This window comes from Protomyctophum bolini (assembly GCF_963924005.1).
Source record: "Protomyctophum bolini genome assembly, chromosome: 2".
NCBI classification, from domain to species: Eukaryota; Metazoa; Chordata; class Actinopteri; order Myctophiformes; family Myctophidae; genus Protomyctophum; species Protomyctophum bolini.
The window spans coordinates 17,312,476-17,336,205 of NC_137863.1; the positions used below are offsets into that span (position 1 = coordinate 17,312,476).

Consider the following 23,730-nt stretch of genomic DNA (forward strand, 5'->3'; position numbering starts at 1 on the left):
AGCCAATTATGTATGCAGTGAATGTTGAGTCATAGTGTGCAAGGTCGGATTGATACTGTCATGCAGTTTGATGCATTCACCACCACCAGTGAAGTCTGAGCTGAACTCTGAGATTAAATATTCATTCTTCCACTCTGGCTCCAATGATTTCAGAGGGAAAACGGAAACCGTGGAGCACTTAGTGGGATGCTTATCACACTTACTCTGATAAACCCTGTGCTTATCTTGCCATTTAACATTCTCTATACTTGGATCCTAAACTGTAGCCTTTCAATCGGATGGATAAAACACCGAAATGTTATTTTTTTTGTTCTGTTTTTACACTTTAGTGTGTGTGTGTGTGTGTGTGTGTGTGTGCGTGCGGGTAGGCGTGCAAGCGAGTGGGTGTGTGGGTGGGTGTCTTACACAGGTCGATTTTCACACTTACATATGCAATATCCGGAACAAGCCCAGTAGCACAGGCCTTAACAACAAGGGCCCCCGCCCCCCCAAAAAAGTAATAATATCTCACACACAATGCAGATTAGTTTCTGTCAGGGTGAGAATGAGATGTGTAATCTCCTATCTGTGAGGTATTGGGAGTTGGGGGGAGGGAGGGGGCGAAGAGATATTGTCACTATTAAAGCCTAACCTACAAAAAAAAAACAGGATTTACAAGTGTGACGAGATAAGACACCATACAGCCCTAAAAATGTCTCCTCCCTGCGACAAGAGAGCGAGAGAAAGAGAGACATAATAACGTGTGATCATAGTGAAACTCTATACAGTTTTTGATCTGTCTGCATGGGACATGTTTACAATGTGGGCATTTGATCTGTCTGCATGGGACATGTTTACAATGTGGGCATTTGATCTGTCTGCATGGGACATGTTTACAATGTGGGCATTTGGCATATGATGTGCGTGCAGCAAAAACGACAAAATACGGACATGGTGAACATCCTCGCAACCTTGTGCCCAATAAATGACCCCTTTTTGGGAGCAGCTGGATTCCATCTGCACAAGAGCATGCATGCTGTTTAGAAAAAGGTGTTAAATGTCTGAAAGGAATGACAATGAGATACTGTAGTCAGTGTAGTTGGTGTATATTGGCACAAATATAGCTCAGGCACAGCTGTTCGCCGCTGATAGCTTCACTCTCAAATTAGTGAGCTTCATTTGCTGAGGAATGTGTGCGCCACCGGCATACAGTTCTCAGGATTGTGAGCGATGCATCAGCTGCGTTCGTTCAGGCCTTCGGGCATTCATCTGCTCGTTCATTCATGACAGACAGCGAGGTGTGGAGTGTGGCGTGGTGTGGCGGTATAGAGCGTGTCGGTATGGAGTGTGGCGTGGTGTGGTCTGTCGGAGGTAGACAGCCGTCGCACAGCAGATAGACAAATAACAGGCTTCTGCACCCTATGCTTTCCCCCTCATATACATGGATCCATATACCACACACTGTTACAATCACGCATTTACACACGCACGGCCGCACGCACGCACACGTACACACAGGCATACGTGGTTTTGCAAATTCTTATAGATTCATTCCACATACCCTTCTAATCCTAACAATGACTTCAGCTATAACAGATACGTGTCCGTATCCTTCTCTCGAGACGTTCTTGTACTCTTTTCAAATGCTTCATCCTAACATTCTATTCTTCAGAAGCTCTGACTGAAAATGAGTGGAAAATAAGGCACATGTTTCCGTTTTCCCCCCGACTTCCATTTTGCATTTGCATTCGTGTAACTAAGTCACACTGTAAACCAAATCAGTTGAAGTTTATGAAACTGCAGTAAGAGCTATTTGGGACAAATTTTGGTCCCTATTTAGGCCATACATTTTATTTCATTCATAATCAACTGTTTTGATTTACAAATGCGGCCAACTGTATGACTGGAACACACGCGGGCGCATGCACACCGCATGCACACGCTAACACACAAAAACTAAAATAAATGTGACCTCATAGGGCTGTGGATCAATGTCGTTCAGGAAAGAAATGTGTTGGAACTCGGACAATTATATTGTAAGTAAGCAGTAGTACAGTAGGCCAAGAGGCTGGCGATGATGGCCAGATTTTAAAAAGAAGGTTAATGTATTTACAGACAGGCAGACTGGGAGGACGGCCCGCTGACCAAGACCCAATAAGTGTCACTCATTTAGGCAGTGCTGGCCCGCCATGTACGATATCTCTCTCTGATAAAAACGCTTGCCATCTGTCTCCCTACAATAGGTACACGTGCACATTTATACACACACACACACACACACACACACACACACACACACACACACACACACACGATATTTAGCGATATAATAGAATCGAGAGCAAGTTAAGCTAGTGTGGTATATTTTCACCATTATACACTGCAGATACCAAAAACTGATGGAAATGATTATGACAATTATCTAAAGAAAATTGTGATTAGTTGATTATGTAATAATTGTGACAGGCCTACGTATGACTGACATGCGTGTGCACAATCTGCACATACACCCTGGACAAACGCAAATGCATGGACACACACACACAGAAGACCAGACCGATGGGAATGTCAGACGGAGTTCATTGCAGGATAGGATGGCACCCGGCATCTCGCTCGAGGCGGCTGGGTAAACAACGATCGATGACAGTCATTGGACAGAGGACAGCGGATTGATCCGCCAAATCTCCCCCCCAACCAATGACAATCACTTCCTCCATGCTCGGGCCGCAATCCATACACAGAGAAGTCACAAATCCATCCACAATATGCCCTTCTCCAAACTCACACGTAGCCGTTTGGGGAACTGGGATAGGCTTACTCCCCCGGCTCACAATGAAGGAGAGGCGGGGGAGTCATTATCTAATCCATTTTGACCCGAGATCACATTCTAAAAAATAGCAGACCTACAAGCTCGTAGCGCGCCACTCGGTGGTGAGCTATGAGCTTGTAGATCTGCTATTTTTCAATAGCTAAAGCATAACATAATGCTAACACCCAAAGGGGTTCCCGCCCAAAATGGGCTAAAAAGCCCTTGAATGTAGTTCAGCATGGTACATAGTGTAATTTTCAATTTCTGCTCTAAGTGATCATTGTCAGGAGAAGCACATTTCATATATCCGCAGTTTCGGCACATAATCCCCAGTCCTCGTCGTCAAAAGGAAAATGAGGGCGCTTTAGCACCGTCCCAACACCCCCATCTGTAAGAACCCCCATTATGAGTGTCCTCACATAGACAGCCGTGGCTCCCAGAAAGGGACTTATGAGATCATTCTCCACTCTACATCCAATTCACCTCAGGATGAGCTGATCTGTTCACGAGAGCCCGTAGAACTTACAAGCACTCATATATGGCTTCCAATATAGCTGGTTCCACCAACACGAGCAAATCTAGGCTGAAAGAGAGCCAATGAGATTGGAAGAGAGAGAGAGAGAGAGTCACTGGTGTTGGATAACATCTGCTAGGCAAGACTGAAGAGCCTCATCTCCGCAGGCTCATGTAAATCTTCCCTCATTGATTCGGCGTTGGAGTGGTGCTCAGGCTAATTCCAGACACATTCTTTCCATTCCTTCCATGAGCTGGTGGTCACTGAGGTACTTTTCATCAGAGCCCTAGACAATTTGATAGTGAAACGACGGCCTTGGATCAGGGAACACTTAGCGCCTAAAGAGCCCAGTGTCTTACCGCATCAATCAGTACTCTATGTGATATGCATGAAACGGGCCTCGGGGGTGACATTCCTACCATTACATTACAGACAGTAGAGTTCACAGTGTCATCATAGCGGCTGAATCAAGCATGTGAGTGCATACTAGTGCACACAACAGAGTAGTGGATGATCTTCAACCACTTAAAGCAGATTAATGGGTTTCAAATGTAGTCCTATATACAGTACACTTGCCATGTTGGCGACCAAACAGGTGTTGCAAACAAATGAATTCGTTTTCAGACAAATTGAAACACCTGTGTTGGTCCTCAAGATGGCAGGTGTAGGACTCCATTTGAAACCCATGAATACTGACTAGTTGACCGGGGTCACACAAGGCTCCTTTTTTCGCGCGAATCTACATACCGGTATGCTATATTTCCACCGAATGTTCACGCAAGGTTCATGTGGTTAAGAAGGTGTTAGATCCGAAGTCCCGTTAGTCCGAACATGCATTACGGTTGGCGAACATGCATTAAGGTTGTTTAGGTAAATCTATTCTAGTCCTGTTCAGGATCCTCAGTGTGAGGTTATTTCACACCTCTCTGCTTGACTGCACATCTAGACGCGTCCATCCTCCACCCCCATCCCAACTCTAGCTCTCTCTCTCTCTCTCTCTCTGTCTCTTGCAGGCACGCACGCAGACATGCAGGCACGCACGCAGGCACACACACATACACGCACGCACGCACGCTCAAGTGCACACAGGTACAGCAACACTTTCACAGATTGGCCCCACGGGGGCCCTAGGCACACACACACACACACACACACACACACACACACACACACACACACACACACACACACACACACACACACACAGCAATGTTGTATAAATAGTGCCAGTCTAGGTGTCACAGTGTCAGGGCAGAGAGCGACCTGTCAGAAATAGATATTTCCCAAGTAGGAACTCATACTTGCTGTTTCTAATGAGGCTTGCTGTGACATTCCCATCTACTTTCTCCACTCCAGCTTTCTCTCTCTCTCTCTCTCTCGCTCTCTTTCTCTCTCTCTCTCGCTCTCACTCTCTCTCTCTCTCTCATATCCTTTATTCTCCTGCATACCAATCAACCTCACTACACCAGTGGAACAAATATTCACTGCTCTTTGAATATGTACCCCCTCCGGTCTGTCCCTGTTGCAGTTGCGGGTGACATTTTTCATCTGCTGCATGATCCATGAGGGGGGAAAGGAAGGAGAATAATGAAGAAAACAGCTCTCCCGGCTTGCCCACTCGTGTGAAGTAACCAAAACTTCTAATTACCTCGATAACGGGAACTGCCACGCTGAGGCCCACTAGTGTACATGAGTGCTGCCGTGACAGGATGCCCACAGGATGCCCACAGCTGTATACGAAGTGGGCGAAGTCTGTGTCTGTATCCCCCCCTTGCTAATGCCACCATTGCCTCGGAGTCTGATGCTCATAATATCGTGTATAGGGAGTACTAGCGAACACGCTAACGTACCGTGCGCAACTCTCATTCAGAGAGCACGTCGATTTCATACTGCAGGTGACCGTGAATAATGCTGGTGGCGAGAGACAACACCGAAGCCTGTGTCTCCAGCTGCCAAATGTCTGGCTGGCGGTGCTGCTCGCAGCAGTTGAATGTGTATTCTAAAGTATTCCTATATTTTATTCAAAGTGAAATCAAAGAGAGAGAGAGAGAATGGGGCAGGGCGGCAGGCGTTAGATGCCAGCACACATCTCCCTCCCTGTCTGACTCGCATTGAGTAAAATGCAGACGAAGAGCTGGAGTGTAAAACCAAAGCCAATGCAAGAGAGCCAGGGCTCACTATAGCTCACTTTCCCTGACACATCACACCATCTCTCGTGCTTCTTCTCTTCTTCCTATCGGCTGAGAGGAAAAGCCAAAGCCTTTCATCCTTAGCAGAACGGAGCACAATGGCACAGCCATCTTCTCTCGAAGAAATGTCTTTTCTCCCTTCCACTCTCGTTTCCAGTCTCACACTGGGTCCCAGGCTGTCACTGAGGCAATGATCCGGAGTGGATTGTAGGATAATATATGGTAATTGAAATATACCATCACTTAAGCATTAAACAGATCATTGAGTCCAATGCTTATTTCACAGAGAGAATTCATGCGGCGTGAAACATTATGGCAAAGACTAACTAATTAAAAAAGGGGGTGTAGTCGGCTAAGACCTTAACAACCGGCTACTGCTGGACTAATTAGGGAAAGGTGTAACCCTATTCAACATGCAGTATAACTACAATTCTTCAGTGTATTTCATGACCTGTGAATTAGTCAACTGATAAATTCTGCATCACAGGGTGCAACACTGAATAAGACTCTGTTCTGGCCTAGGACCATGCAGTCTAGCTAACTGGTACGGCAGCTGGGAACAGCCTACTTGAGAAAAAATACACTTGCATCTTAGTACATGCAACATCCCGAATCCGATATTGCGTGGTTTTATGATACACAGCCTCTTAGGATCACTTTAAATGTACTAACATAATATGCTTAGCTCAGGCAAACTCCCAGGCAAACTCCCAGACATCTATCTGGACGTTTTCCATGAACATCTGGTACATGAGTGCATTTGATCTGCGATATGATGAAAGAATATCACACCATGTCTCTGGAATGCTCTGATGCAGCGGCCTTACAGTGTTACATTGTGCGAGTATTATGTTTTATTATAGTTTGTGGACATGTTTGCACTTGAACACCCAGGCCTTGAAGTGGATCGCAGTCCACAAGGACAGAGAAAACATGGATAAAAAAGTATGTTAGGGGTTTCATTATTATACATTATCAGCACTGTTCTTCAACTCTTTATTTAGTATGCGGGGGCTTTACAGTTTATGCCTTTGAAAGACATGAAATGTTCAAGGACAGAGAAAGGCTGTTATGATCAAAGATAGCAAAGACTCTTCTATTAAGTATACATGTACAGTGTATGTCTTGTCTTTTTTTGGTCTATGCTTTCAAGGCAGAAGGTTGCGTAAGTGTATTTTGTGCATGTATTATGCCTCATCTTATAACTGAGCTTGCAAAACTTACAGAGAACGGGTCAAAAGGCCTGCAGTGGGAAAAGTTCTGCAGCGCATGGCTTTGGTATGTAGGATGCAGCACAGAAAAGCCCACAGGTCCTGGCTGATAACAATGGGCTCCTGATAAATAACGTTGCTTTCCAAACGCCCACTCTGCCTTCTCCGCTGAATCGAGAGAGCGAGAGAGAAAGATGTACAGTGAAGATATTAACGCGTGTTTTGGCACAAAGGGCACGGGAAACCACGAGAGCTAACGTAGTTTGTGAGTAAAGCATTACAGGGCGGGCGCAGAAAGATGAGCCGGGGTGCTAATGAGCAGATGAGGTGTTGAGAGACATAGAGAGACATAGACAGAGAGAGAGAGAGAGAAGCATCCTTTGGGCCATTAGGCTACAGAGTCAGACACCACCTCATCCTTCATTCTCCTGTATAGTGTAAGCTGCCGGTGACGAGCGGACTGTGCTTTGTCTACTTGGCATGAGTTTGGGAGATCATGTGGCAACGTAATACATTCCAGGGAGGATTGCAATTTAATTGTTCCTCCCAAAACTGTATCTGTATCTCACCATTATCTGCATTGGTAACGCAGAGTGGCATAATTCGATGTGGGCCGTGTCGTATGCAGTTGGCTAAACGGCATGGTTGGCACTGCGGGCTGAACACACAATAAAAATAAGATATCCCATTAACCCATTTGAAACTGGGAAAGCATCTTTATCATTTTAGATTCTTAATTATATGAGTGTGCATCTGTGTGTGTGTGTCAAGATTCCTTAAAAATAGCAGATCTCCAAGCTCATAGCGCATCACTTCATGCCACGCTTGTATAAATGTTTTTTTTTGGTGGAAATTTGATATACACGATAAAAAAATGTAATCAGATTAATCACTGATAATCACTGATTTTCTGTATATTGTTGTGTGAATGGAAAGATAAATGACAGAAGGCGGATATATACATTTAATGTATATGTATATTTAGTGTGGTAGGATGGTGTCTCTCTGCTGTGATGTGATTTGAGCCGCTGCCTATATGTAAATTGTGCAGCCTTTTATGACAATAACCACCTTGTGTTATTGCCATGTATGGGGCGGCTCATCCAAGCATGGATTAATTGAGCTAGAATTTTTTTATCTAATTAATTTCACAATTTAATTAACTTGGTTAACTCGGTTATTTTGACAGCCCTGATATATGGCTGGTGACTGTGCACGGCCCTGGTGATAATGAATGCTGGTGACTGTGCACGGCCCTGGTGATAATGAATGCTGGTGACTGTGCACGGTGCTGGTGATAATGAATGCTGGTGACTGCACTGTGCTGGTGATAATGAATGCTGGTGACTGTGCACGGTGCTGGTGATAATGAATGCTGGTGACTGCACTGTGCTGGTGATAATGAATGCTGGTGACTGTGCACGGTGCTGGTGATAATGAATGCTGGTGACTGCACTGTGCTGGTGATAATGAATGCTGGTGACTGTGCACGGCCCTGGTGATAATGAATGCTGGTGACTGCACTGTGCTGGTGATAATGAATGCTGGTGACTGTGCACGGCCCTGGTGATAATGAATGCTGGCCCTTTGGCTTCTAATATTAAAGACTCTGCTAAAAACTTGGGGTTAGATGGTTTTTACAAACACTAATCGCAGATCACATATCACACCGGTGCTCGCTTCACTTCACTGGTTACCCATCAAATCCAGAATCAACTTCAAAATTATTTTTTACCACTTATAAGGCTGGCCCCATATACATCTCAGACCTTCTGCTTCCAAAACATAATGTAAGATCACTCCGGTCTTCAGACAAGTGCCTACTGAAAATTCTGGCAGTAACTAAGGGCGACCAAGCATTTGCCGTAGCTGCTCCCACACTGTGGAATGCCCTCCCCCTTTCTATAAAGAATGCAGAGTCTGTTGACATTTTTTTAAAGTTGCTGAAAACATATTTATTTCGTTTGTATTTTGAGCTGTGATTTGTCTACCTGACCTTTTTGTACAGGCCAATGTTTGTTGTCTTTTTTATTTTGCTTTTCTTCTCATCGTTATTATTCTTGTGTTTTAATTGGATAGTTTTTTACCTTGTTGACCACTGTACAGCACTTAAAGTGCTTTATAAATAAAATTGACTTACTTACTTACTTACTTACCTATGTGTCTAACCAGTGACGCATGTCGGGGCCACGGGTGATTCTTAACCGGACACGCATGTTGTCGGACTGTTGCATGTCTGTTAGTACGTGTGCAGTACATAGAACATATGCCCCCCCCCCCTCCCCCCGTGATTTTGAACGCTGGTGACTGCAACAACAACCCACAACACTTTTCCATTATTAGACCTTATGCTGTCAGATGAAGACACGGTGACACGGTGTCGCCAGCCAGCACAGATATAAATCAGACAAGACAAATAGACCTCACTCAGCTCCTGCTGACAGAGCACTCCGGATGGAAAATTTTGACACTGCTTCAATCACGCGCCTGACAAGCGGGGTGATATTCAAGCGAGAGGATTTTTGTTTCCATAATTCCAAGCCTCGCAATCCTTTTTCGCTCCCATGTCTCCCGCTTATACATTAATGTTAATCTTATTGAGCGAACCGAGAAAACCCAAGTCACCTTGGTAACATTATGGAAATGTGGAAAAATAATGTTTTTGGGGTATAAATAAATGGGCAAAGGAAACGGGAATGAGGGAGTGGGGGGTGCGGGTGGGGGGTAAATGCCGACAAGGGCATGAAAATGGAGGGAAAACATTGACTTGCTGAGGTCAAAATGAAAAAAGCAGCAGGAGTCAAAATGCTTGTTATTGTTAGTTATTACCGTGACGTAATTGCATACAGAATGCGGCCTGTTTCATTATTCATAAGTTGCCAAGTAATGTAGTGTATATTATGGGTGCACACACATTTTAAAGTCAAGTGAATTGATTTCAAATTAAAGTGGTACTGCAGTTAACCCAATAAGATCTGAGGCTGATTCAACAGTTTTCTGAAAAAAGTAACGTTGCTAGTGGTACAGTGGTACAGTGGTGGTACAGTGGTGGCACAGTGGTACTCAACATTTTTCATGTCAAGGAACCCCAATATTATATGTATTTGACCACCAACCCAAATAGTTTTTGTTCCGGGGAACCTCAGAAGCAAAGATGAGAGATTTGCTTTAAAAAAAAAAAAAGGCAGATCTATACAAGCTTGTAGCGTGGCACTTGGCATTTCCGTATTTCTAAAGAAATCTCAAATTAAATGACGGAGACGCTTTTGCGGTTTTAACGGGTTAAGCCAATCCGTTATGACTCTGTCACCAGGTGAGCGAGTCGCTGAGAGTAAGTTGTCTGCAAACACAACATGGAGCAACGTTGCGGTGGTTCTAAATGATGGTGCAAAGTGCCTCTGCTGCATTACAATTACCTAGCTGTTTGTCTCGTTGCACCATTAACATAAGCAAGCTATTTGAGCCCAGCGATCTGCGAGCAGGAGAGAGGGCTTGGGGGGGACTAGAGGTGATGGAGGAGCTCTAATGTCGCTGTATGAATAAACATGCTAATGTTTCCATGATATAGTAACTTTCATGCTGCCTGCAAATAGTTCAGTATGAATTGAATGTGGCACATTGCAGGTGGCTGAGGTAAACTATTCGGGACTGAGGTAACGTACTTTACATAATATGGAGGATATGGTTGAAAACACCATTTTCGCAAAGGTATTTGCAAAAGATGCTGTGCTAGACAGAGGTGCTGGTGTCATGTAGAGTACACCATGATTTTATTTTTATTTATTTTTTTCCCCCAGGTTCATCTGTTGTTGTTTTGTTTTTTTACTGCATTCCCTGTGAGAGCCATCTCAATACTTGACTATTATTCAACTCCCTCCTGCCTCCTTGCTGGTCTGCCTGCATGCTCACTCAAAAACCCCTTCTTCAACTTGTCCACAATGCCACGGCACACATTCATGTTTTCCAATAAATTAATGCCTCCAAAAAATGCATTTGAAATCATGTACGTAGCTTGCTCAAATCGTTACTGAGCAATATAGCGCACTTTACAAATGTATCTTAGTCCACTCAGCTCCATATATGGGCACAAAAGGGGCCAGGTCCACATATACAGTAACAGCGGGACAGACACACAGACAGACAGACATGATCTGCAGGGTCTCAGCTGCGTTCGCTTCCCGCGTTTGCGCGTCTTACTGGTTGGATATTCTGTAAAACCAGAGCCTATGATATTCCCCCCATTATTTTCTGTCAAAGGAATTTCTCATGGGGATTGCATGAAGTAATTGCATTGCTTGCATTACCGTATTATCATAACTTATATGTATTTTATTTGTTCATGTCATATCCAGTATTATTGTTCTTGTTGTGTTTTGTTGTAATTGTTCGGTCTCCTCTATGTCTAGCTACTTGTCCTGTATTGTCTGTTTTTGTCTGAATAGTTATCACTACTTTTTAATAGCCTAGCTTCTCATGGGACTAGATGGAAATTTGCTTCAGGCTAAGTCTGGCTCATTTACATGGAACGTGAAAACAAATAAATGAATAAAGTTGTGTAGCAGTAATTAGTGAGTAAGTAGTTACAGTACAACACTTGCTGCTTGTACCTGTATGAGTAGTGTATAACTTGCTGCATTCCCTTGACTGGATTCCAGTTGCTGCCAAAACCCAATTCAAAACACTGGCCATGACCTACTGTACAAGGGCATGGAACCCCTGTGCCTTCAAGACATGATTCCACATACTGTAGATCAACTACCACTGAACAATATACTACAACACCCTGGCCAACACTCCAAGCATCCTTGAATCTTCTCACTCCTGGCAAGCTGTGGATTGACATACCTCACTGATTTGTTCCATGTCTAAAAACTCACCTCTTCAGTTCAGACTCCAGCTCCAACCATAGAACACCTTTGTCCTTCCCCTTGAATCACCTTTTTGGATAAATGCTAGTTATATTTAATCTGGGATCCAGCCTGATTCACTATGTTCGGCATGTTTTTTTTAAGTGAGAAACAAAAGCTGCCAAATGTTGTAAATCAGGCTAAGTTATACTATGCAAATGTTATTTAGATATAATAGCTTGTCCACAAATGCTATGTATGTCAGCATGTTGTTTAGAGACTGGTTTGGTGGTGTTTACCATCATTTCTGTGTACACCCGATTGTTGTATTTGCACTCTATTTATGTATCCTGTCATGTGTTGACTAGGGTTCATGGCATGCCACATTATGTTTTGGTAATCGTTTGTCTATCAGCTGGCTTGGGTACGCCACCTCAAAATCGTCAGGGCCTTGCTGTCGACGGGACTCGCTCGTAATTCCGACGGCGCATTAGTCCGACAACGTGGCTTCGCATGCGGTTAGGGTTAGGGTTACGGGCAGGGTTAGTAATGGGGCGGGTCTGAGCAACGTGCCGTCAGAATAACACGTCGTCGCTGACCCGCTGTCGGCACACCTGTTTTGTTGTCAGGTGATGAGAAAACTCACAGTGATTGGGCGTGGTTAGCAGAAACTGTAGGTGCTGCAGTTGCAATATACTGTACATTACTGTATATATTTTCCACTTTTCAGGACGTCTCAATAGTCTGACAAATGTTAGATTAGTGTGTATGTGAGGTATAGGTTCAGTTCTTGTTTTTGTGAGGTTAAGGTTAGATTTAGGCTAAGCTTAGTTATAATGTGTGCCGTCGGACCAATGGTATTTTGGAACAATGGACCGTCCATCGAGCTAATGCCACATCACCTTTCAATTAACATAGCGGAACTATAAGCTTGAGAAGTTGCAGAAGTAGGTTGTATGTGGTTAAAACCCATACAGCGGTCAACATCTTCAACTGAGCAACACAAACGGAAGCCCACTTCTGGGCGAATCGCTGGTTGTGCGTGTGTAGAAGACGTACACGGAATGTACAAAGCTCACATAAAAGTGCACGTTCAACCTCCAGTCCTCCCTTCCCCCTGCCGGCCATAAACAGCAGTGTAATAGGATTCCTAAAGCTTTTCCAGTGACTGCTTCCACTATCACACAGACATTTAAGTGCACTAATCCATGACAAATTGTCTCATCTGATCCATGACAAATCGTCTGAGGGCCTGATAGAAACGAGGAGATGGAAGGGGGGGTGGGGGGGGGGGGGGGGGGCTCACAGAAGGAAAAAAGGACAGGGAAGTGGTCAGGCAGAGAGAGTGATGGTCTACACCGGAATGATCACCCCGTCATCGCCACATTTTTTTCTTAAAGGTTGCTTTCATTACCATGAAGGGCATCCTGTGTGTAACATCCAGCAGAGCAGACCAGTCCTCTACCAAAAGCCCACAGCTGCTTTCAAAGCAATTTCAAACCTACAGGGAGCGAGACTGAAGGAATTATGTTTTTCTACTCATGCCAAAAGTGCTCACATCGTAGACAGCATCAAAACGTTAATGTTTCTGAATGCAGTCATGTCACACTATCTTTGTTATTCTCGAACTATTTCAGTGTTATTTAAAGAAGTGAGTTCTCATAGGGAGATGAACATCTTTTAAAATCCATTATCCTGTCCAGTATATCAGCTACTTTCGACTGTGTGTGTGTGTGTGTGTGTGTGTGTGTGTGTGTGTGTGTGTGTGTGTGTGTGTGTGTGGGTGCTTGATGCCTGTGTGCTGCCTGCGCACGTGCCTGCGTGCCTGCGTGTGTGTGTGTGTGCGTACGTGCATGTGCGTGACTTGCAAGTGTATGTACTTTATGAAGTTATTTTCACGATTTACACTGCCAAGTGCCAACCCGATCAAACGTGTTCCTTTATCCACTCAAATTCACTGTGTGCGAATTCATTGAGTGCTGTTTATTTGAATTCTGTCAATTCTCACATTAATTAGTCCCCCCAATTTATCGGGAATGTAAAATTAACCAGATTAATGTCAAATCAAAAACAATGAGAGGCCTATTACAGTAATGCTATATTTATTTTTTCTGCCAGGGCACACTTTTCATAGGCAAAAAATCCCAGGGCACACCTAGATATACGAGGTTTTAGAAACGTATATAATTATAAATTTACGGTATGACAACAGCGAACGTTATTATGAAACATGAAGGACCTGGCACCTGGCTAGGCTGGCTACTCTGCTTCTCTCTTGTGTCGTCTCACTCGTCTGCCGTTACTTCTCGACATGCAGTGGTGTTCAGCTGTCGCTCCACCCTGGCGATTTGTAAGCCCATCACTGCCGCTTTTGCAACACAGTGTGGGCTTGTAGGTCAGCTTAAAAGACAGCAGCAAAAAGAAGGCTGGAATGCACAGAGGCAAGCAGTGTTTTTTTGTTACATAGATTCTATATAACACTTTAGGGCAGCAGTGGCTTAGGAGGTAGAGCGGCCAACTGGGATCCCGGAAGGTATGCTGCTCGATCCCTGGTTCTGCCTCGCTGCGTGTTGACGTGTCCTTGAGCAAGTCATTGAACCTCCTAACCTCTCCTTGGATTGTTGTCTGTCTCTGCCATCAGTGTGGGATTGTGTACCACGTAACACATAATGTTATTGGGAAGCAAATTGTAATGCACATTTGTGTGGTTGAAAATGCTAGAAAAAGCCCCATATAAATGCAGACCATTTACTATAGTGCAAAAAAAAGTGCATATTATCTTCCTTTCATGTTGCAGATTGCAGCGAGAGCCCACTAACTCTAAGCCATACGGATGAGGAGTCAGAGAAATATGAAAATAACTTCCAAGTTGAAACCCCATGTGCAGTGGGGTCTAAGCCTGTGAAGCTAATTGCCAAACGATCTCAAACTCTGCCAGAAAAATCATCCATCTTCCCAGGCAGCCATCCGCATGGCAATGGAAAAATCAATTCACACAGTGTTCAAATGTGTGTTTCCGGAACCCTATCCAGTCCTCATTTACCGACAACCAGCTATCCCACACCAAGTTCAAGGTTCACTTCAACACCACGTATCACTTGTCAGACCTTCCATTCCACGGAAAATCCAAACCCTTAAATCTAGAGATGAGAAGTAATTTGAGGCTTGAATGGAGACGCACAGCATCAGACCCATCGTTACATGTTTGACAGGTGCTGTAAGGTTCTATAAAGCAGATGTGCATCTCTTAAAGTTGACATCATCGCCTATAGTCACATCTTGTTTGCACTAAATCGTTTGGCCATTTGATATTTTGGACTCTTGGCTAATCAAAGTACCGTAATTATGTTTTATTCCGCCTTGTGAGTCTTCTGTCTAAACTGAGGGAATGTTATGGCACAGTGGCTCATTAAAATGATTTTGAATCCTCAGTCATTATTATTAGTCATTACAAGCTATTTCAGATCAATGCTTTAAAGCACAAGTGGCTTGCACCACTGCTGTCTTTTTTGTTACATCATTCATCATGTCCATTTTGTCGAGCATTAAATAGTTTTTCTCCGGGGCAAATAGTAAGTATGCTAAAAGCTGCAACTATGCCAAGTAAGATCTCATGTCATATTTTGATGAAGATTTTTGATCGACTATTTTACCAATGTGGCAGATGTGAGCATTGTCTTGTCATCATGGCTGAAAAGAATCTGGTCTTTGGTTACACTAAATGTTGACAACACAGCTCCTTCTTAAGTGCTGATGCTATCTATACCTTGGAACTATGAGATTGGAGACGAGCCTAAACTGCCCTGTCAGAGTCCTAATAAAACAGACCCCCCCCCCCCCCCCCCCCCCCTCTGGCCTGGGTATTATGGCTGCAGAATAAATATGGCCATGCACATCTCGGCCAAACACGGGTAAATAAATATCTGGCATGTGTAACTGAAACACGATGTTACACTGAGTGGCCATATCCCATCTGGGAACTATACTTTCAATTTGAATCTAACAAAGAATCAAATCTACAGCTAACTTCTGCCAGCGACGGCAGCACACATTCAGGACGTTTTGGCTGGGCGGGCGGTGGTACGGTCCAATGTCACGCACGCATCCAGTGGCCTGGTTACTGCGGCAACAGTCTTGGCAGGTGAGGAGAGTGCAGGAGCTGGGCTCTTGTGTGTCATGTCACATTCAGCTCATCTGTCAATGTAGTGGATTATTTCTTGAGAGACCAGAATTGGCTTGCCCGGAATCAGGCCGCCATCAATCTCTGTGCCGTGCGAGTGGGACGCAGGGGAAGGCTGCACGGAGCAAGGGCTCATGGGAAGGGGAGCGGCGCCGCTTCCTGAGCAGGTGACGAGGCAGTCAGGCGACTCGTTACTCAATCAACGCCCCGGCCACGATGGCCCCGATTTGTCACCGAAATACTAAAATAAATAAATACGAAAAAACCTTATCTCCTGCGTCACATATTTTGGTATGCACACTCAGCTCAGTGTTGTGGGAGGCGGATAAGCCGGATCCTCAAACATTGTTAGACGCTTGAACAGGCTTGAGGATTACATTTGTACCTAGCTGAACATGACCTTCATTTCCCCCCCGCTCAGATATCCACACAACCCCATCGTCCGTGCATCACTGGCTACGTGGGAGGTTGAGGGTGTGTTTATTGTCATTCACTCACACAAACAGGCGTCGTAACCTGGCCGCATTCCAAGTCACAGTGCATTATTTCAAGAAATGGGCCTAAAACTGTCACTCTAGAAAGAGCGTCACATACTGTATATGGAAATATCGCTGTTGGCAAACTCATGGCAAGATGCATGGCAGCGTTTTTGTCAGGCATTTTTGCTTGTGTCAATCATACCATTAAGCTTGTTTTGAAGACGGATATCAAACATACAGCACTTTATCTGTTCGAGAGTTCAATTGTTATATCTGCACAATAGGAGGTTAGAGCCCAGTATTTCACACCTTTCATAAATTAAGGTATTGAACGGATTCATCTACCTCGACATATGTAATGCATTACACATCACCTCTATTCCACGGTTTGCTTTATAATCAAAAGACCATTAATGATCTGATTTCTGATAACAGTCAAGCGTTACGATGCAAAGGATTTATCTCATGTGGACATCTCTCTCTCTCTCTCTCTCTCTCTCTCTCTCTCTCTCTCTGTCTGTCCAAGTCCTACATAGAACTATCTATTTATATATAAGGGTCTGGCCTCAGTGAAACCAGAGAGCTTTCTCAAATTATAAAATCAATTCTAATCCAAATATTCATCATAGCATTTCAATTCAGAAAGAACAGTTCTGGTCAGACGGGTTAACGCCACAACACTGCTGAGAAACGTAATCCCCTAAAAAATGAAACAAAGACCAGATTCAGAACAGTAAACCGTACTACTGTCTAATGAGGACAGGAAAGGAGTGTTCGCCCCAAGGTGTCTGTGTCCATGTTGATTATACTCTATGGTAAATATCCTAATAACGCATCCTGCAATAATGAATGTATTAGATTGCCAGTGCCAATTGTCACTGTCATCCATCACAGTTTGTTGATTTCAAAAATGTTTCCTTGAGGGCACTTAAAGTCCCATTCCAGGATTGTTTAGAACATTTAAATTAGGGTTATATTCACATTCATTGTTAAAGATTTTGATATGGAACATAATGATGCTATTGCAAATGTCTTACCCCATTAGGAGTCAAAGTTATTCTGATTACAAACATTCCCAACATAAAAATCACTGTATTACATAATATAGTGTATTTATGAAGTATATTTTGCCCATTAGTGTTAGTGCTTCTGTCAAGAGCTGATCAAACTGTACAGAATAAACACGTCTCCAGTTTGGTAGAGTTTACTTTTGTATTAGTGACTTTACAACAAAAGATATCTTTAAAACAGACATAGTCTAGTCTGTACACCAACAGGCATACACAACGTTGCTGTCGGGCAGAAACCTCTTACAGTACAGTTTTTTTCCCCCCTCGCCATACTACTTGATACTACATAACTACAATGTCACACAAAAGTATAAAAAGTAACATCTCCGCAAGCTCAAAAAGCGACACGAAGTGACACGTTTTGAGCTTGTATAAATCTTGTAGATCAGGGGGCAACGATGGAGAGGGCCACTATATTTACACACTCACTCCAGAGGGGCCATGCACATTGCATATTACTGTCGTAGCAAAAATAGCCGATCTACAAGCTCAAAACGCGTCGCAGTGCGACGCGTTTTGAGCTTGTAGATCGGCAATCCTGAAAAGTAAAATTTGTATTTAATTTCAAATGCATTTAGTTAGTTACGTTAACTTTAGGAAATAAATACAAATTGTTTCTAATATTTTGATATTAACCTGTGGGCCACATTAATTGATGATGGGGGCCTCATGTGGCCCCGGGTGTATATGCTGTAGATTTGCTACTTTTGCTTTTTAGATTAGAATCCTGAAAGGTAACACTTTTGGACATATGAGGTCTCCACCCAACAGCGACGATATGCTGCTCTGTACGTGCCACTACAGACAATAATTTATTTATTTCAAAACTCATTACGCGATCTATGATGTTATTCAGGTTTTTTGAAGGGGGCTGTGAAGCATAAATGACTGTAATGACTTCAATGAAATCGGCAGCTTGAAAAGATCTGATAAAATGCAATGTATGTTCATCATCTTTATGGCCGAGACAAGGAGCCCGTGTGTACTCTGTACTGTGCATGCATCACTCCACCATAGTCCCTGCGGGACTCGTGAAAATGCCACGCCATAATGGCTTCAGTAAGAAAACGTATATTTGTGTGTGTGTGTGTGTGTGTGTGTGTGTGTGTGTGTGTGTGTGTGTGTGTGTGTGTGTGTGTGTGTGTGTGTGTGTGTGTGTGTGTGTGTGTGTGTGTGTGTGTGTGTGTGTGTGTGTGTGTGCCCATCTATTTTATGTGTGAGCTGATCTCTCTTAACAAGCCATGATGCAGAGAATGAGCAGTAGATTGTTTCTTCAGCCATAACCTGGATGACTCCTCTAGGCCTATATGCCATGAGAACATTGTTGTTGTTGTTGTTGTTTTTTATTTCATAGAGCATAATGCATTATTCATAGCATACATTATTAAGCCGTATACATCTTTAGCACCATGCAAGCTCCCACCGTGCCACCCTTCCAAAAATAAAAATAAAATAAAAGTCTGGGCTATAAAATATTCATTTAGAACTCGCCATTCGTACCCTCACCCGTCTGTTCCAATTAACGAGACCAGAATGCTTTGCGTGAGAACTCTGTACATCACAGCTTTGAATTCCATGCATGTCAAAAAACAAAAAAACATTTCTTCAACATGCTGCTTAAAATCACTGCAGTTCTGCTATCTTTTCTACTTTCACAAGTCTCAAAAATATCAAAGGCTGTTTTTTACTACAGTACTGTTCTTCACTGTATCTTTTTAGTTTTTGCTCCACGATGCAACATAGATAGGATGAGCCAAGACAGCATGCATGTTTAACCAAAAAATACATCGATCTACAAGCTCACAAAGCCCGTTTCTGAATTTCACTGTAACATATTAAAATATTTGGGGAGTTTAACCCATTCTGACCGGGAACCCGTTTTGGTGTCAGCATCATGTTATGCTTTAGCTATTGAAAAATAGCAGATCTACAAGCTCATAGCGCGCCACCGAGTGGCGCGCTACGAGCTTGTAGGTCTGCTATTTTTTTTTTAATCGAAGAGCGACTGACATTTTTTTGAATCTGATCTCAGGTCAGAATGGGTTAATCGGACCAGTGTGTGTCCAGTGGAAACCTCGTATGAATCTGATCTCAGGTCAGAATGGGTTAAGGACCACTGACAGAAACGTTGGGATTTAGAAGACATCTCAGGTCTCAATGGGCTAATAACAGGCGCTTAGATATTTTGGGGTTGAGCTCTGGTCTTTGCAGGGAGGGGTTTTGGGAATACTGTTACCATCAGCAGCTTCAGAGGCAATACTTAAAGGCTTATAGGAAACCGTTGCCTCTGGTTTTCTAACACACACACATGGCATGCACACCCACCCAGAAAAATAATGGAAAAACAATGTTTCACACTGTCAGTGTTGAAATTAACACACTCAGGGCATTCCCTGCGATTTCTAAATTAACAGGATTTTACCACACACATCAAGCAGAGAATCACACCCAACCGAGATGTTTAAAGCCTGATATACTTCCCGTATAGGGGAAAATAGTTGATCTACAAGCTCACAGCACGTCACACACTGCCTCACAGAGAGCTTCTAGCTCTGCTGCTGTATTTTCAGCACAGGACGCCTGTGTGCAACAGTGTGTGTAAATGAGGCTCTAAGACGTCGCGCTTTAATTGCTGAATGTTTCCTGCGAAATGAAACATACATGACTGCAATTTCCATGTAAGCCATGGTAATAGAGTTGGGGATTTTCGCCTGGAGCAGGTTGTGCGTGTAGCAGCGTTCCGAATAGATTCAGGGTGCTGCAGTCAAGCGTATCCCCTCTACACCCATAAAATCTACCCTTGCACCGCTAAAACGTGCTCCTTGTCCAACGGGTTTACCATGGAATCACAAGTTCTGACACAAAAAGCGGCTGAAGTTCAGATTCAGCATCACAGTATATGTATACAGCGGTCTTGTAATAATAACACATAGACGTATGCTTGGATTATGATCTAGGGATGACATCATAATTATGAAAATAACACATCACGTTTAGCAAAACATGCTTTCGTCAGCAGATCTACAAGCTTGCGCGTGGCGCGTTGCAACGCGCAGTGAGCTTGTGGATCTGCTAATTTTGGATTTCGAGTGAGGTCAATTTTATCAAGTACAGAGGGCTTAATTGGTGCTGAATTTACACCTAATTCATCCTAGTGTATGACGTAGGACGAATTCACGATTGATTAAAATCTCTGCGATACGATTATTGTGAGCGTTTTTTTTAATCACGATAATAATGCTTATCGTTCCATCCCTAATATGAACATTGTTACTGCAAGAATGGTAATCATACATAGAGAGATAATCATCATTTTACCCATACGAGTCCTCTCTCAGACTAGAACACTAGATTGGACCGTGTATACCGTACCATAAAGTAACACAACATTTGCAGCATGTACTCTGTGCTGCATGCTTACCCATGGTGCCAAGCAGAGTGAATAATACAGTGCTGCACTAGCATACCAATCTGAATCACTGCAGCAGGCCCCATGCTGGGGGTGTATATTAGACAAAACAGGCCGTTGCTGCCACACCCAACAACACCATGACATCTGGCGTAACAACAGAGGACTGATAACCGGGGTTTCAATAGAGCACCCAAGTCTGACCGGCGTCATTTACGCATCCTACCAGGGTCACGGTCCCCCCCATTCTGAATCCCCATAGACGTGTTTAATCGCGTCATACAGTATAAGAACTGTGTTAAAAAAATAAACAAAGGATCACGTCGCAGCCTTTGACTCCTGGATATAAAGCATCAACTGACGGCGAGAAAGCGCTAACGTCACTGCCACCGAATGAATACATTCTTCGGCAGTAATGGACTGTATCAAATATGAGTGACTCACTGACTATCTGAAACAATACCGAGCCACCTCCCTGACAATAGAGCCGGAACAGTTTGGTTTTTTTTTGGACCCAATGTTATTCTCCGTAGAGAAATGACCTGCTGGGGATGAAGGAATGACGTCAGGACTTGGTACTCTATGATCACAGTAGATATTAGAGACAGAGAACCTACCCAGGGTGAGGATGTCTGTGCGTCCGGGCCGGGCGACATGGTGCTGCTGGATGGTCTGGTAGAGAGTGGCCTGGCAGAGCAGCAGGAAGCCCAGGCTAATCCACACGGCCAGCAACCAGGACATGACAGGTCTGAGTCTGCACATGAAAGGAGGGAGACCTGATCGTCACTATGGACAGATATGCTTAATCTGTAGTCCATCACGTATACATAAGGGTGTCACATCACAATGCGTTTTTGGTTTGTAGATCAGTTATTTTGGGAAAGCAACACGTCATACTATGGTCATGGTCCTGTTCTGGAATTCTCTTGAACTTATGTTAAATCATACAACACACACGTCTTTTCACTAGCTTTATTTTTGGCCTAATTTTTGGTGTGTGGTAGTCTTTTTATTGTATTTTTTAGCGCATAGATTTGAGTGAACACCTGTACTATAAATAGATTTGATTAAATTGATCTTTGCATAGCCCTGGGATGGGCAGCTGTTAGCTCCACTTTTAAAGTGATGAGACTCAGCTTTCTGTAATGGTTAGTGTAATGCAAACTGGAGGTAGGCAATTTATCAATGGAATATCAATACCATCATTATGAGACTATAGATATTGTGTTGTCTTCTCTTTTTCTTAAAAGCTATATTACAGTAAAGTAATACGATCTTCTGAACTTTGACTGTCCCTAGTTGAGTGAAATGTACAATTAATGCCTGGTCATCATCACATTATCGATAGCCTTTCTTCACAGTCAGCTATTTACTCACATCCACACTTGGGATATCAAATCTGAGGATTGGAAGTAAGTGCTGTGTGATATTTAAAAAAAACAGACAAATTAGAAATAAAGTAAAACTAAAGAACTAACAAAAAGCATAGAAAGACAAAGCTGATCTTCAGGGAGACCGACAATTAAGGATGCTCTCCCAAAATCACCCAAACTCTGATAAACACAAGCCTAGTCTGGTCAGAATGTTCTTAATAATTCTAGATTAAAACACACACTCGTAGCAAACCAAAGATTTAAGATAAATACACAAGACTGTCAAAGAGTCTTGCGTAAGCATAATTCAATCCCTGTATCCAGAGTTAGTAACTTGAAACTATATATTGGACTGTATTTCCCAAAATCGTTCAGACATTTCTCTATGTGTTGTGTGTGCTGACTGCTACAACATCTGCCTACAGCCTCTATACTGTATGTACATTTATGCATTATGACTTGTATATGTAGGCTGGCGAGGATTATCACAGAAGCATACATTTTGGCAAAGCTCCCCTTTAATAAAATCGCAGCACCGTGTCACAGTACTGGATGTTCTACAGAGCTGCCACTATGCAAAGGCTTGGAGAACACAGCCTGACTGGTATATGCATGGACTATCACAGAGCTATAACAGATATCGGTATCGACGTTCATGTTGTCCCATATTCAGAACCAGTGTCATTTACCTGAGTCATTTAGAAATTATTCAATTTATTTACAATGCCCACATACATGTACAGTGTTTCAGTGCACTGGTGTCATCTTGGACAGTTTATGGTTCAAGTGTGATTTTTTTGATTGACACATTTGAGGGGTCATTGCAAAACATGTGTCTGTCTCTGTCCATGAGTGTGTGCACTCATGGACTTCTCGTGCACTCTATCTCGATATAATAAAAAGTTCACTCCCTAATATCGGTATCGGTATCGGCCACCAAAATCCAGTATCGGACAGGCTCTATTGGGAAGCCACCTGAGAGATTAGTTTAATGATTACCTAATGGGTGCTGAGGGCCGGCATATGGAGACACGCCTCAGCCCTCATCACCGTGAATAATGACATACTCCTCTGTTCCAAATGCTATTAGCACCTCGCTCCACTCAAGACTCCAGACTGTGCATTAAAAGGCTCCCATGGAGGGAACTTTAAAAGCACTGGCAGACCCCCAGCCATCTTTCTTCTATAAGCTCTGTGTCCAGGTCTTTACAACATCTATTAGATGCTTTCTGACTACTGTGTCTTAATAACCTAATGACCAATGCATGGACATACTGTAGCCTAATAGTCTCTGCATGTTAGAATATGGACATTAAAGTCTTTGTCTTTTACAGCTAATCATCAGTGGCACTGTTAAGGCTATGGGAGGCCTATAAATCACCTTTGGCGTTGGTGATAATTGAAACGACCACAGACCAACCTGATGTTAATCTAGTGTTGTTCTAAACACAGAATTTAGATTCCAACCCTTGTATCATCTATTAGGATATACATGAGCCAGGACATCTGTTTAACATGAACTTCAGTCCTGGGAAAGGTGCATATACAAACAAGGAGGATGCATTAACCATTAATTATTTCCATTTTCAGCATATTAGGCTACTGGATTCAAATGCACTTGTTTTGCTAATGTAAGCAGACCTTATCCTACAAAATAATGTCATATTTCA

The 23,730-nt window shown here is 43.2% G+C and overlaps 1 protein-coding gene across 1 annotated transcript in view; it reads right to left on the bottom strand.

The window, feature by feature from the left end:
* tafa1b (TAFA chemokine like family member 1b) overlaps window positions 1–23,730 on the bottom strand; it is a gene marked incomplete at its 3' end in the record, with an annotated part of 151,432 nt that overhangs the window by 126,271 nt on the left and 1,431 nt on the right. Inside the window, exon 2 of the mRNA XM_080776321.1 lies at window positions 21,305–21,441. Coding sequence (XP_080632447.1) covers window positions 21,305–21,428 — 124 coding nt within the window. The 5' untranslated portion in view covers window positions 21,429–21,441. The remainder of the gene's footprint in view (window positions 1–21,304; window positions 21,442–23,730) is intronic.